Raw genomic sequence first — 16,086 nt, 5'->3', positions numbered from 1 at the left:
TTTATAGATTAATAATGCTGTGTGTTGAATATTCATTCATTCAGCACAGAAATGTGTCAATTGTCTTTGTTGTTCTTGTTATTGGACTAGTTTTATAGAGAAATAGAGGAACAGTCAGGAACATTTCAGGCTCAGAATGTTTTTTTGCTTTAAGCCCTGTACACACACACATTATACATTACACAGTAATATACAAAGCCACACTCACACACAGAGATGCTCAAAAATAACATGCATGCACAATTTTTTAATCACATCTGCATAAATGCTGAAGTCTCAAAGCTCCATATGAACAGCAGCCGTCCACTCTGCAGTTTGACAAGTCATCTGTTCTGTTCACAGATTTTTCTCTCATGATATTCCCTTTTAAATATCCCTTGATAAATGATGAAATGTTAGAAGGTAGAGAAATGAAAAGCTTTGGCCAGAGCTGTGAAGTTGAATTTGAGGCTTGACAGAGAGATGTTGGCACTTTTTCTGTGTTTGTTTGTGTGATTGTATACCTGACTGCTTTTGATATTGTTGTTGTGGTTTTGGCTCTGGCTGAATATTTTATGTTTTTTGGGTTTGTTTGTTTTTTTTACAGCTCCAAGAAAAATGGTCACACACTATTCCTCACTTTCCTCTCTCACTTTCTCCTCTATCCCTCTCCTCTTCTCTGCTGGCTGCCTGTCTGTCTGGCTTTGCACCATTCAGAAACCACCATGAATACTGTATAGCCTCTCCTGTTAACATGACTGATTCTTTCTCTCTCTCTCTCTCTCTCTCTCTCTCTCTCTCTCTCTCTCTCTCTCTCTCTCTCTCTCTCTCTCTTGCTCTCTCTCTCTCTACAGGGGTGGTTCTCAGGAGAAAGATAAGGCAGTGTCCTCATCCATAGTCTCCTCTGTTCAGTCCAAAATCACTCAGGTATTGTTCTTTGCTTCTACACTAAATGTGTTAGCTGCTGAACCCTCATTATACAGCCTAGCCAGCACAACATTAGTCTTGTTCTAGTCTTGTTCTATGTTGGCACCATGCAAAGAAGATCAGGTGTAATGTTATTGACCAGTTCACACAACCTAGTTCTTGACTGGAGTCGTCTTGGGAAGTCTCAATTGAATCCTTATTTTAATCTATTTACTATGCTTGTCCATGTTTGTCTTATTAAGCTTAGTTTGGTTGAACCATGGAGAACCATGTCTGAATCTAGTACTACTGTGAATCTATGACCCCAGTTAAATTGGTGTAGCTGTACGTGTTTCTCATCTACATTCTATAGACCAGGTAATCTGTGACCTGAGGTCAGTTTCTAGCATCCAGCCGCTGGCTGCTGGATCATGTGTGGATGGTGGTACATTTATTTTCCTCCCATCCTCCTCATGGAGTTTTTGGCTGCGTGTGTGCGTATGTGGGTGTGCATGTTTATCTCTACATAGTGATTTTGTGTGTGGTCATGTGCGTCCATATATTTGCATGTCTCTGGCAGCTCGTATGTGTGTGTGCATGAAGCTACATTTCCATGCATCTGTGCTTACAAATGACAGATAAGAAGGGGTAATTGAGAAGAAAATGGCTTAATGTCAGACAGAGGAAGAGAAAGACAGAGAGAAAGATGGTAAAGAAGAGGGAGAGAGACAGATGAAGAGGAATGATAGGATCAGCAATAATCTAAAACTCATGATTGAACATTATGTTTTCATCCACGTTTTTTATGAGATGCGGAACTAAAAGATAGAATTGTCTTTTTTGTGGAACATTTTACAATTCGCTGTCATTCTTTGCTGTTGACGCCGTAGGACCAAGCTAGCAAAGGAGCAGCAACATGAACATCTTTCTTTTATACTAATTATTGGCCTCAGACTGAGCACACGATCCCCTAGAGTTGCACCAATCCATGCCAATCTAGCTCCCACGCCCACCACCATGCCAATCGGTGTGAAAATGTAATCAGTTCTTCCTTTCCCCATGACCAAACTGTCCACAAAGTTTCATGCAAATCCGTTCTTAACTTTTGGAGTTATCCTGCTAACAGACAGACAGACGTAACGGGGCGAAAACATAACGCTTCAAATAATGCTTTTGAGAATAAGTAACTAATAAATATATAAAGAAGCTGTCTCTGCTGTTGCATTGGTTCTGTTGCCTTGCCGCTCCTTCAGATATTTCCACTGAGTAAAGGCAGCTCCGATATTTATACTTCTGAGATTCTGGGATTGACATTCTGAGATTGACATTGAGGTTTAACATCCCATCTGGCAAAACAAGGCCAAACAAGGCCTGCTCCCCCATGCTACTCTGAATTCAAAAAATCAATATCCTGTCTGACTGTTTACAATGAGGTAACTCAGTATAAATGCATCCTCTCTGCTGTTCTCTGTTCATCTGTCTCACTCCTCTCTGCTGTTCTCTGTTCATCTGTCTCACTCCTCTCTGCTGTTCTCTGTTCATCTGTCTCACTCCTCTGCTGTTCTCCTTTGTTCATCTGTCTCACTCCTCTCTGCTGTTCTCTGTTCATCTGCCTCACTCCTCTCTGCTGTTCTCCTCTGTTCATCTGTCTCACTCCTCTCTGCTGTTCTCTGTTCATCTGCCTCACTCCTCTCTGCTGTTCTCCTCTGTTCATCTGTCTCACTCCTCTCTGCTGTTCTCTGTTCATCTGCCTCACTCCTCTCTGCTGTTCTCCTCTGTTCATCTGTCTCACTCCTCTCTGCTGTTCTCCTCTGTTCATCTGTCTCACTCCTCTCTGCTGTTCTCTGTTCATCTGCCTCACTCCTCTCTGCTGTTCTCCTCTGTTCATCTGTCTCACTCTGCTGTTTTCCTCAGTTCATCTGTCTCACTCCTCTACTGTTCTCCTCTGTTCATCTGTCTCACTCCTCTCTGCTGTTCTCTGTTCATCTGCCTCACTCCTCTCTGCTGTTCTCCTCTGTTCATCTGTCTCACTCCTCTCTGCTGTTCTCCTCTGTTCATCTGTCTCACTCCTCTCTGCTGTTTTCCTCTATTCATCTGTCTCACTCCTCTCTGCTGTTCTCCTCTGTTCATCTGTCTCACTCCTCTCTGCTGTTCTCCTCCGTTCATCTGTCTCACTCTGCTGTTTTCCTCTGTTCATCTGTCTCACTCCTCTACTGTTCTCCTCTGTTCATCTGTCTCACTCCTCTCTGCTGTTCTCTGTTCATCTGTTCATCTGTCTCACGCCTCTCTGCTGTTCTCTGTTCATCTGTTCATCTGTCTCACGCCTCTCTGCTGTTCTCTGTTCATCTCTCACTCCTCTCTGCTGTTCTCCTCTGTTCATCTGTCTCACTCCTCTCTGCTGTTCTCCTCTGTTCATCTGTTCATCTGTCTCACTCCTCTGCTGTTCTCCTTTGTTCATCTGTCTCACTCCTCTCTGCTGTTCTCTGTTCATCTGCCTCACTCCTCTCTGCTGTTCTCCTCTGTTCATCTGTCTCACTCCTCTCTGCTGTTCTCTGTTCATCTGCCTCACTCCTCTCTGCTGTTCTCCTCTGTTCATCTGTCTCACTCCTCTCTGCTGTTCTCTGTTCATCTGCCTCACTCCTCTCTGCTGTTCTCCTCTGTTCATCTGTCTCACTCCTCTCTGCTGTTCTCCTCTGTTCATCTGTCTCACTCCTCTCTGCTGTTCTCTGTTCATCTGCCTCACTCCTCTCTGCTGTTCTCCTCTGTTCATCTGTCTCACTCTGCTGTTTTCCTCAGTTCATCTGTCTCACTCCTCTACTGTTCTCCTCTGTTCATCTGTCTCACTCCTCTCTGCTGTTCTCTGTTCATCTGCCTCACTCCTCTCTGCTGTTCTCCTCTGTTCATCTGTCTCACTCCTCTCTGCTGTTCTCCTCTGTTCATCTGTCTCACTCCTCTCTGCTGTTTTCCTCTATTCATCTGTCTCACTCCTCTCTGCTGTTCTCCTCTGTTCATCTGTCTCACTCCTCTCTGCTGTTCTCCTCCGTTCATCTGTCTCACTCTGCTGTTTTCCTCTGTTCATCTGTCTCACTCCTCTACTGTTCTCCTCTGTTCATCTGTCTCACTCCTCTCTGCTGTTCTCTGTTCATCTGTTCATCTGTCTCACGCCTCTCTGCTGTTCTCTGTTCATCTGTTCATCTGTCTCACGCCTCTCTGCTGTTCTCTGTTCATCTCTCACTCCTCTCTGCTGTTCTCCTCTGTTCATCTGTCTCACTCCTCTCTGCTGTTCTCCTCTGTTCATCTGTTCATCTGTCTCACTCCTCTCTGCTGTTCTCCTCTGTTCATCTGTCTCACGCCTCTCTGCTGTTCTCCTCTGTTCATGTCTCACTCCTCTCTGCTGTTTTCCTCTGTTCATCTGTCTCACTCCTCCCTGCTGTTTTCCTCTGTTCATCTCTCACTCCTCCCTGCCTTTCTCCTCTGTTCATATGTCTCACTCCTCCCTGCTGTTTTCCTCTGTTCATCTGTCTCACTCCTCTCTGCTGTTCTCCTCTGTTCATCTGTCTCACGCCTCTCTGCTGTTCTCCTCTGTTCATGTCTCACTCCTCTCTGCTGTTTTCCTCTGTTCATCTGTCTCACTCCTCCCTGCTGTTTTCCTCTGTTCATCTCTCACTCCTCCCTGCCTTTCTCCTCTGTTCATCTGTCTCACTCCTCTCTGCTGTTCTGTGTTTCTGCTGCTCTCAACCTGCCTTTAAAAATATACTAATTAATATAGAAGTTACACGTTGGTTAGACCCATATTTGGAGTTACACACTGTTTCTGATAGGAATATTCAATTCAACATCCAATCAGTGTGTCACAAGAGTTTTGGTACATTAACCAGGATGGTAACCACTGGACACGAGTTATTTGATACACTAGATAAAGATAAATAACCTGTTATGTGTCGGATTTTGGGGATAAATCCAACCTAGACTATATGCAAGATAATCAAGGAATGACACCCACTATCTATTGTGCCTAAATAAATATTAGAACAATTAGGCGGGATCTTTGCCAGGATTAGACTAGGCACTCATGCAAGGAGGAGCCAAGACACCTATGTAAAATAATAGTTTCTCTCTTTAATAATTCTACCAGGATCAAGTCAATACAATCTCTCATAATCTATCTTAATCATTCATCAATCTTAGCCTTGCTTAGAGTAGTCACAAAATGCATATTAAATACACATTGGGTTATACAGATCACCAGTTATAAGTAACATTAAGATGTCACTATACCATAGACCAAAGCTCGAGACGGGACCTCTTCTTGTCAAAGACTGGGTCCGGTCCTTACACAGTTTTCTCTTGGGTCTTCCTCTCCCTTTCTTCTCCACAATTCTTCTCCCTCTTTTACCTTTTGGAGGATCTTCCAAAATAGCGTCTCTGTCATGCTTTGTCCCACTAAGCAGAAGTTTTAGAGCTGACGCTGGCCAGACCCTCTCTGGTTAGCTCTTCTTCTGCTGAGACATCATCCTGTAAGATTTATGTATTCTTCTGTCTCCCTGTCACTATTTCCTATGCATTGGCATGTTTTAAGGATTCTCCATAGGGTTCAGACTTTCTTGCTGGACACACACTCTTTTTCCCTTTTAAAGAATGGCTCACTCTATTCAGTATTTTAATACTTGCTAATCTATTCACTAATTTGAATAATTATTATATATTTGATTGACTTACATAGATAACAATAGTGGTTATTGTAGGCCATCTGACATTAAGCTAGTCCCAGCTAGCGCATCAGAAAGCTAACGATTTAGTTCGTAAACCAGCGATTAGCCGTGATTAAGCCTAACATCCTCACTTCATTATTATCATGAAAAAGTGGAGTGACGTTATCATTGATTTAAAAAGTTTACTATTTTCTGGCTTGCATGCCATTATTACGACCCTTTCAGGCTACATTAGGTAGCCTCTGACAGGACATGGCTAAAAGGTAGATTTTGTTTTGTCCTCCCTGAAGTTTGCCATTGGATGAAAAATAAAACCTATAGTACCAAGCTGAAATGCAGTTTCTGAGTTTATAAAAAAAAAAAATAACACTGTTCAAGCATGAAGTAACATTCAAAGATTAAGAATATGTGGACAAATCATCCAACCGTCTAATTCCAAACAGATATAAAAAGGTAGAAACAAATAGTGGGAAGGTAAAGGTTGAGGTAAAGGCAAAAGGAAGGGCGAAAAAGAAAAGCATATGAAGCAGAGGAAGGTTGCGTGGCTGATTTTTGATAAACTTTGTCCAAGATAAGAAGAGCAAGTACTGTGTTGGTTTAATAGATGTTAGGCAGGTAAAGTAGAGTTGTTGGCATTAACCGAACAACAACTGGAAACACTTAAAGTCCATATTTATGGCACAACCGATTCCTTACATTATGAGAAGCAGGACGTAAGAAGTAGTAGTGGTAGTACTAGTAGGAAAGGGGACGGCAGTAATCTAGAGGTTGGACAAACGGACTTGTGACCAGAAGATCACATGGAGCTGTTCAGTGACCAACAGTAGAAGACTGTGGTTGTAGTGGGCAACTCAGAGGTGTGAAAGTGTTTAACTGTGTGAATTTGAAGCAGGGCGTTGCTGGAAATAAGCAAACACGCTCAGTCGACTGTCCCTGGAAGGTTAAAGAACTATATCTTCTTGCTAAAGTAGAGCTGTCATCGCTAGCATTGCTCCAACCGAAAACACCATTAGCCCATACTATATCTATAGCTTAGCAGAAAGTAGCAGTTTAGAACACACCCCATTCATTCTGTGTATGACAAATATTGGTGTGCGCCCTCCTCCACTCTACCTAATGGATTTGGACCACAAGCAACCTCCTAATGAGCTTGGAACATGATGCACTCCGGGAAGCAGTGCATCATTTCCATTAGAATTAACATTTTTAAGATTAGGTATATATTTGAACTGTGTTTTTTCTTCATTATGGAGGTGGATTTGGGTGTGAGACAAATGACAGATTGTTAAGGGGTGGGCTGTGTGTTTAACTAGGGTACGCTGTGTTCCCTCACTTGTTATTAGGCTGCCAACAGGGGTTAGAGCTCGCAATAAAAGTGATAACTGTGGAGCAGCTTGAATACTCGCACACAATCTGTAACCTCACACACACACACCTCTCCAATAAATTCAGCCCCTGGTACACTCTCTCTCCACTCCACTTTATATGAAATGACAGGGTCCAATTTATGGCTGCTATCATGCTGCTTTCAGAAATGCACCCATAATCATATGCATGCATGCACGCGTGCTTGTATATATCTGGAAGGAAAATGGGTAAACATCGAGTTTGATTGGTGGACAGATAGTGTACGCTGTAAATCAGACAGGAAGACAGATAGATGGATGGAAAAGCATACAGACCGTCAGATTCCTCCCAAACTATTTGTAGTTTACTTGTCCTCGTCTCATCTTCACTCTGACTTCTCTGCCGCTACTCTTGCCTGTTAAAAGTGTCCATTTCTAAAAAGCAATCATAACGGGCTCACAGCGAGTTGCAGAGTAATGCTAATGAGAGAAAAAGTCACATACCGCTCTGTCTTTGTTATTAATTAAGGATAATACCAGTGTTTTTTTGTTGTTTTTTTTAAGTCTGTGCCACTTGTCTAGGTTGCTCCTCTCCTCAACATTGTTCCCGCCGGTGTCTGCACACAGACAGGGCTTGTTTTCCTACCTTCAGAAGAAGCCATTTGTTATCATTTTTTTACAGTATGAAAAACAACTTCCATAGGCTTTAAAATTGCCCGAGCTAGATAATCCCTCACAGTAAACCTGAAGCCTTAATTTGGTTTTCTCAAAGTTTCTGTTTCATTGTTATTTCATTGTGCCTGAGTTGAGTGTTTTCATATCAGTGCGTGCATTATGTTTACGCTCTGCTTACTGCCAATCACCTGACACCCACAGGAAGAAATGGAAGTCTCCGCCAGGAAATAATCCCCCCCAAAAACATGTCGCCTTACAAACTTTACTGTCACATCCATGTCTTCTTATTTGGGATGTCTTTGTTAGCTGGGACAGCAGTTTATTTCAAGCTAGGTTTGACACCATAAAGTTTGTATTTTTAAAATGACAAAAAGTTAAAGAAAGTAATTACATACAGCGTGCATTCCAAAGTGATTGGTGGAACTGTAAACTAAATGTACCCAGAAATAAATGGCCTATAACTCTAAATGACATCGGTATTGATCACACAGCTTTCACCCTGAAATATTTCCAACATCTGCTTTTCCTCGCCGAACACAGCGAGAGGATTCAATTGGCAGCTCATGGTAATCTGATTTAATCTAACATTAAACAGTAGTAATTCTCTCAGTAGTCACCCTGAATGGAAATGATTCAACCACAACAATCAGATTTCTGTTTATTAGAAACAGTAAAGTATCATCCAAAGCACCAATCAACAAGGGGACAAGAATACATAATGGAGTAGGCGTGGGGATTGTCAGGAAGCACCAATTACCATGTTATCACAAAAATTACACCATGATGCTGCTATATGTCTTCCTATCCCTTGTGCCATTACACCAGATCCCGTGTATTGGTAAATGCCATCAAATGAGACTGGATCTCAGCCAGAAAGTACCCAATACCATTTTATCATTGTAATATTTTGAGATGCACGAAGGATTATAATTGAATACTGAGTGTTGTTACTTACTATTCTCTATTACTGTTACAGCTGTCACTTAATTGTAACAGCTATAAATACTTGAAGCAATATCCCTTAAGAAAACCACATATCAAAGTCTGTTACCCCGATGTGTCAAAAGCCATAAATCAATTGCAAGATGAAAGACATTTTCCAGCACTCTCACAATTCTGAAGTCAGATACTTTTTTTTTTTTTTTCAGATACTTTTTGCATACTGTTTGCATTCTAGAACATCATTGACATCTTTCTTTAATAGCTTTGAAATGTGAGAAAAATATTTGGACTTATTATCAGAGTGTCGAAACAGTATCATGAAGTGATGCAATATTTTAATGCATTGATTCTTCACTCCCTACCCCAAAGAGCTAGTATTCAACCAGTGTGCAGCTGAATGCAGAAAGCCTGCAGCGTAGGGCCCCTAATAGCTACTGTAGTATGGAGCCAGTGTGCAGCTAAAGGCAGTAAGCGTGCAGTGTAGGCCCAGTAATCGCTAGTAAGGAAATGATGTAGCGCTGAATGTAGAAAGTCTGCAGTGTAGGAACAGTAATAGCTAGTAATAAGACTATACAGTACTAAAAAAAAGCCTGCAGTGTAGGAACAGTAATAGCTAGTAAGGAGCCGGTGTAGCGCTGTATGTAGAAAGCCTGCAGTGTAGGCCAGAGTCCAAATAGCGTTAGTGCTCTAGCTGATGGAGGTCAACAGAGTGTGAATGGAGAGGCTGTGCTTGGCCCCAGCAGACCTGCAACACCAGCTATTCTGTGAACACAGGATCAGCTTACACTGTACCAGATGGAATTTGGAGCCTATTCTCTCTTCTGGCCATGGGCCACTGTGTGTGTGTGTGTGTGTGTGTGTGTGTGTGAGAGACAGAGAGGGAGAGGCAGAAAGAGCTGACCAGATGGACCACAGACACAAACGCACACATCTCCTCTGCTTCTTTCTCACATCAACACACTTACACAAACATGCACAAAATCTTCTATCTGTCTTTCTCTCTTTGATACTTGCTCTCTCATATAAACACAAGCACTCAACACACAGCATCTCTAATCTTGCACTTATCCAAACATACCAACATACACCATCTCTTGCAAACATGCTGTACACCAGTCAAGTAACATGCTCAGACACTCACAACTACTATCTACTTGTACCCCATCTGTGATGTTTTACAAACACATCTTGAATAATTCAGCATGTCCCGATCTGTCTAATCGTCTCTTCTCCCCTGAGGCGGCCTGCTTGCTATATGCCTCATCTCATCCCGTCTCTCACTCTCTTCCTGTGCGCTGTCACTCTCAGCTATATATACAAAAAAAAAATCTGACAAATTTGCCTGTATTTTCCTGGTCATGGTACTAACACTGCCAGGGTTAGAGGTTTTAATCCCTTCTTGGGCCACCCATACTGAAAATGTTTGTACTTCTGGTGCTGTGAGGAATTTGGGTGAAAACATCCACCAACCAGAATATGAGAGCAGACCTGGTTCAGATATTTAGAAAAAGAGTTAGTAAAGCATTTCCATATGCTGTCAAATTATACTGATGTATTCACAAGAAACACAATGCCCAAATCAAAAGTGCATGGGGCAGGTGAACAGAAAACACCTGCACTGTGTGATTTTGACATTAGCATTGTATTTTGGCAAGCATCTATATGCGCTGATGTCGCTAAGAGACTGTAGGATTTTTTTTGTAACATGTTTTTTTTTCTCTAGTGATTTAAAGCAAACAAATTGGAAATAAAATCTGCTTAAAAATATGTCACTTTTGGGTTATGTTTTATCGCTGTTTTTGCTGTACAGGCATTTCTATTTAGCCACTAGTTTGTCTTGTATTCTGTGGAGAAAAGTCTCTTGCAACAGATCTGACCTAAGTTCAATCACAACGTTGCAACTGGCTGAAAGTTGGATGTTTTTTTCTGTCAAAGTTGCCACTACTGAGTACTATGTTGGGTTAAGTGATCTGTGTGGAGTGTATTGTCTCTCTGTCAGGCTGACAGTCAGCTGAAGGTTCAGATTGTTTTTCAAATTAATCCCTTGTACCCTGACTTTACCTGACTTTACCCTTAAATTTCCCCTTAAGCAACTTCAAAGTTAGAAAAAAAAACAATTCCTAACTGTACAACAATGTCACATCTATATTCTGTATCTGCTCGATCCAACTCTTTCTTGAAGCTCTAGCTGCTTATATTGAATTAAATATTAAAATACAAGGCGGCATGTTTTTATGGCTGCACCATTACATCAAATGGAAAAAATCTAGATGTTTGTGTATCATTTTATACACATTTCCCTGTATGTAGCATGACACATTTGGTGTCTTTGGAAAACTTGTTATCTTGACTAGAATTTAAAATAAAGTTCTGTGGGTTTGAACAAAGCTTGGCCGTGCAACCTGCGTTTGTAATAATGGACCCAGTGGCGGGGGCGATAGGGAAGAAGAGGTTAAATCTATCATTTAAATGTTTCATTGACCATTTAATGAAATCAGGGATATTTAGGTGAACACCCTACTTATGTTTCTTGGACTTCTTTGCCATAAGTGGGCTTAATCCTTTTTTAAGATGTAACATTACTGTAATTGGCCTTGCTAAGTGTATGATAGCTGTAATGCTTGATTTTATTTTTCATTGTTATATTTTCATTTGGCAAGACGTTCACAGCTGGCAAGCATTTAACTAGCGCTAAGCTAGTTTTCACTTGTTTGATGATAAATTGGAGCATTTTGGCAAGACATTTGTCTGTATTATTTTTGACAGTGTGTGAATAGTGCTGTGTGTATGTGTGTGTGTGTGTGTGTGTGTGTGTGTGTGTGTGTGTGTGTGTGTGTGTGTACATGTGTGTTTACTTGCATACGTATGTTCCCGAATCCAAATACCATATTTAGCAAAGCATGAATAATACGTTTTAAAAGAATATTCCTTCCAAATTTTTCAGTATTATTCAGATGCTATAATAGTATTCCTATAGTCGTGGAGAAAACATAATCTAGTGAAAATAACTTGATTGGCTTTTCTCATTGAACTCAGAAGAGAAGGACGCAGGGTTTGTTTGTGTTTCTCCGTTTACCGCCGCCTGCCTGTCGTAATAGAGCCGCAATAGAGAAAGAATTTGTTTTTACGCTTTTTGTTTGCTATGGTAATTATATTGATTACTAATTTAGTATTGCTGAGGCCAATTTCGCTATTTTCCCAGCAGGTGTGCTCCTCTGTTCTGCTGATAATCTTTGCGAGGGGGGAGTTGGTTTTGACTGGAAGTGGGTTAAGAAGAATCTCTGTTCTCTGAGTCTGTTCAGTGCAGCAGGCATGTTGTGTCTCCCCATCACTCCAAACACAAAGTAGAGGTAAAATGATAAACAGTTTTGAAAAAGTGGTTGATACAAAACACCATAAAGCATACCAAAGAAGTATACTATTTAATTTGCACTTTTCATGCAGTTCATACTACCATACAATAAATTCAGGGTGGGGATTTTTTTTTGTCGTGTTTGTAATTGTTTCTGGCTGTGGTTGTTTCTGGCTTTGTATAAAAGCCTGTGTTTATAGTTACATAACATCCAGTTTGTTTGCTGTTTGCTGCGGTTAAATTGTGATTTGGAAGGTGGAACTCGACCATGACCAGAATGAAGATAAAGGATTAAATAAATAATAAATACACAAATATTGAGAACACCAATAATAAATCAATAGCAAACCAATAGTGGTTCAGGGCTTGAAACCCCTAATTACAAATATTATCTGATCACATGCAGATACAAATCGAAGCGTCTCCACACACCCCTAATGCGCATAGACCGGGGTTTCCAGAGAGCAACAGCCTTTTGCGTGATTTAATATGACAGCTCCTCCCCACTGTGATTACAGCTGTTAATTTGTCTCATCTGTCAGGAGAGCTTGAGGGTGGGTATTTGTCCATGCATGAATCACTCGTAGGATTCAAATTAACACCCCCTATTCACCAATTCATGCATTTGCCCTCTGGTCAGTAAAATTTGCATGTCTACCTGAGAAGGGAAGGAGAAGAAAGTGAAAACTAAAACTTGCTTTAAATTTGTAGATTCCAGTTGCATAGCCTACACCACTGGTTGTGTTCCTTTAGAAAACGTGAGTTTGGAGTACATACATATTTATATTTATATGTATATATATCTCCATTGCTTTTATATCCTCGTCTAGCTCTACCCTCATTTTTCTCAATTTCCTTTTTACCCCTCCAGGGAATGTTTGCTAAGCATGCATGATTTTTTCCAGCAATGACCTGTTTCACATTAATACATTTACTCACATTTATGCATCTGGCTGTCTTTGACTGTTGGCCACTGAGCAGCTCTGCTCAAGCAATTGGGGGATTAGGTGCCTGCAGAGACAGGGGGATTGGGGATTAGGTAAATTCATTATATATTAAGGAGATTTTCAGTACTTACAGAGTATTATTCTGTACTTAGAATACTTTTCCATATGTTAATACACTGGAATAAGGGCATTGTAAAGTGTTACAAACTCGGTCTAATCTTCTCTGCCAGTGGCCTACTTCAAAATAGGCTAATTTACTAGTACTTTTTCCTCAGTGCTTTCAATGCGCTGTCTTGGTCCTCAGCTTTCTTTGCTTCTGGCTGCAGCCTCAATATTGTTATGGTGTTTGGATCTTTTTTCCGAGCAGCTCTTTATTGGAGGCAGAGAGGGATCAATAGATGGGTTTAAGTTAAACCAAAGCAGAAAGGAGGAATTGTTATTGGCAATAACTCTTCCATCAGTTGGTCAAGGATTTAAAGCCATCGCTGGCCTCTACACATCAAATCTTTCCCATATTTACCAATACATACGATCTGATGTCAATATCCCCTGTGCTGTTAAAGATTAGAGTGCCTGTGTAGAAGTGTAGCTTGGATGTCGGAGCTGGTATGTTATCAATGTTGTCAAGTGATGATATTTTTTATCTCCCACCCTAACACTGACGAATTGGAAACCCTGACCAGTATGATGTATTTTTCACTTGGACTTCATATCTCAATGAGCCAGCTGTCAAGAGAATATATCCTCACTGATTTTTGCTTTATTGATCAAATTGAAAGATTTGGTTTTTTCCTCGCTGGGTGAAGCGAGACGTGTAGGAATATTAAGCTTCTATCCTAGAGCGAAGGAAGAAGGGAGAGAGGATGAAAAGAAGGAAGGAATATAAGAAGGAAAGTGGGAAGGAAGGCGAGAGGGAGGAAAGGAAAGAAGGCAGGAAGGAAGGGAGGAAGAGGAGATGGAGGGAAGGTGAGAGCAAAGGAGGAAAGGAAGGAAGATGAGAGTGAAGGAAGGAAAAAAGGCAAGAGGGACAGGACAGGCAAGCTGATTTCAGTAGGTGTGCATCAGTAATGGCACACAAGATGACTGGAGAATCTTAACAAAGGATGCACCGATTTTCTGGGGCCGATTCCGATTGGTTTAACAGTGCGATCAGTCGATCACCAATCAGATCGGTGATTGAAATGATGCATTTTACCCAGACTTTCTACTAACAACAGGACATTGTAAAAGTGCACAGCAAGTATAAATAGTAAAATTCTAATTAACAGATTGTTCTTATGGCTTCCTGACCTAGCTGGCCTATCCATGTATAAATAAATCACAGGTTTTATCCAAACATAGTAATTTCATGTTGGTGTGTACTTGGTGACTGAGGTACTTACTCATCTAATGCCACTGGTAGCGCATGAAAAGTTTTTCATTGTGGCAGCAAAGGCTCTGCCTTCTGTCCAATGTATTAAACTGGTTCTGATCTATGATCATAGGCTGTGAAATTCAAAACACAAAGTCTGAAATGAACTGTCAGAGCCAGATGGACAACATGCCTACACTACTAATGTTCTGCTGACTGCCACAAATTGGCTCATACTTTTTATGGCATATGGTCGACCACTTTCCTGATCTGGCAATTGAAACATTTGATCGGGCAGTTGAAGCGGTGATTGGCCAATCACTGATCACCTATTTAGAACGTTTGTTGGGCAATTATGATCTGTGCCCTATCGATCAATGCCTGAACCTAATCTTAACTGAGGACTGTTTAGCCATGATTATATTCTAATAGATTGATCACTCATAACCTCCCACTCTTTTCTCTCTCTCTCTCTCTCTCTCTCTCTCTCTCTCTCTCTCTCTCTCTCTCTCTCTCTCTCTCTCTCTCTCTCTCTCTCTCTCTCTCTCTCTCTCTCTCTCTCTCTCTCTCTCTCTCTCTCTCTCTCTTCCCCTCTCAGGATCTGATGGCCAGAGTGCGGGCCATGCTCGCCACCTCCAAGACCTTCCAGCCTCCCACTTCCTAAAGAGGGTGTGGCTTTCTGCTAGCCATGTAGAGAGGGGGCAGAGCTTTTCACCTCCTGTCCTGCTCACCGAGACGACAACCTCAGCCAATAAGCATGCGGCATTGTCCCATTTCTTGGAGATTAATTTGGTCTGGATCCGTATTCATCTCCCTGTGTTTATCCTAGATTTATTTCATATTGGTTTGAGCCTCAGCAGATTCGTTTTGGATGCTTCATGTCTTCTGTCTGCTAAATTTGGCCGTTGACATGAGTTTTGGACCTGGGAGTTTAAAGTAGTGGAAATAATTCATAAGGTATCTTGCATCCTGTTTAAAAAGAAATAGTATAATTTTCTCCAAATTGATGACAGAGTCATTCTTTGCAGCATTACCTAATTGTGAAGCTGACAGAGGGCTGTATTCTATCCTTCTATGAAGGGTTGTGTTGTTTTGTTCATTTCATTTCTCTCCTCCCCCATCCTTCCCTCTCTGCTGTTGTTTTCTCTCATTCTCTCTCTCCCCATCTGTCTGTCTCTTCAGCACCTGGCCAGTTCACTTGAAAAGCTGTTTTTAGTTTTAATTCTGTCTCCTCAGCTCCAGTGCGTGGCCTTCTCTTTCTGTTTGTGGTTTGTAACAAATTTAATGCGGAGCTGCTTTCTAATGCAAACTGTCAATAAAGTTTCAATCATGATTTACGAGCAGCCTCTGCTTTTTTTTGGGTGGGATTTGAAAAGGCAACAGACTCTAACACACACATACAGAGAGCTTGTAGTATGTTGGTGGGAACTCTCAAGGAAAAAAGGACAGATTTGTATGTCCCAACATGGGACGGTGAGCTGTAGCCCCCAAGGACTGGGTGTCATGCACCGCTGTGCCTGTCCCACCGAGGCTCTGTCTCTCTATCAGACAAACATACACTAGTGCCAATGTAGATAAACAGCAACCCTTGGGTCATTCCTTCTCTTACAACTTCTCCTGCTACTTGTAATTCTGTTGAGCCCTCACTGGTTTTTTTGGGGGTATTTTTTTTGCAATGCTTCTGCAGTCTGAATGAAGGAAAGGAGCTGAACACCGAATAGAAAAGGTCAAAGCAGAGTAATATTGTTGGAAGCCAGCAAAGTCTTCTATTTGCCGGCCTTTATTCCCTGTATGATGATTCTGTGGAGCGAGCTGAAAGGTTCTTTATTGATTGCACACTAGACTGTTCAATAGACGGATGGCTGGTCATTTCAGT

At 41.4% G+C, this 16,086-nt stretch overlaps 1 protein-coding gene across 3 annotated transcripts in view; it reads left to right on the top strand.

The window, feature by feature from the left end:
* sfswap (splicing factor SWAP) overlaps positions 1–15,543 on the top strand; it is a 115,787-nt gene extending 100,244 nt beyond the window's left edge. For all 3 annotated transcript variants that reach the window (XM_071914674.2, XM_071914677.2, XM_071914676.2), the window contains 2 exons: positions 834–906; positions 14,809–15,543. In XM_071914674.2, coding sequence (XP_071770775.1) covers positions 834–906; positions 14,809–14,874 — 139 coding nt within the window. In that variant the 3' untranslated portion in view covers positions 14,875–15,543. The remainder of the gene's footprint in view (positions 1–833; positions 907–14,808) is intronic.
* Positions 15,544–16,086: the final 543 nt, after the last annotated feature.

Source organism: Centroberyx gerrardi, chromosome 2 (assembly GCF_048128805.1).
Source record: "Centroberyx gerrardi isolate f3 chromosome 2, fCenGer3.hap1.cur.20231027, whole genome shotgun sequence".
Classification (NCBI taxonomy): domain Eukaryota; kingdom Metazoa; phylum Chordata; class Actinopteri; order Beryciformes; family Berycidae; genus Centroberyx; species Centroberyx gerrardi.
Note: the sequence above shows the minus strand (reverse complement) of the source record. Positions and strands in the feature narration are given on the sequence as shown.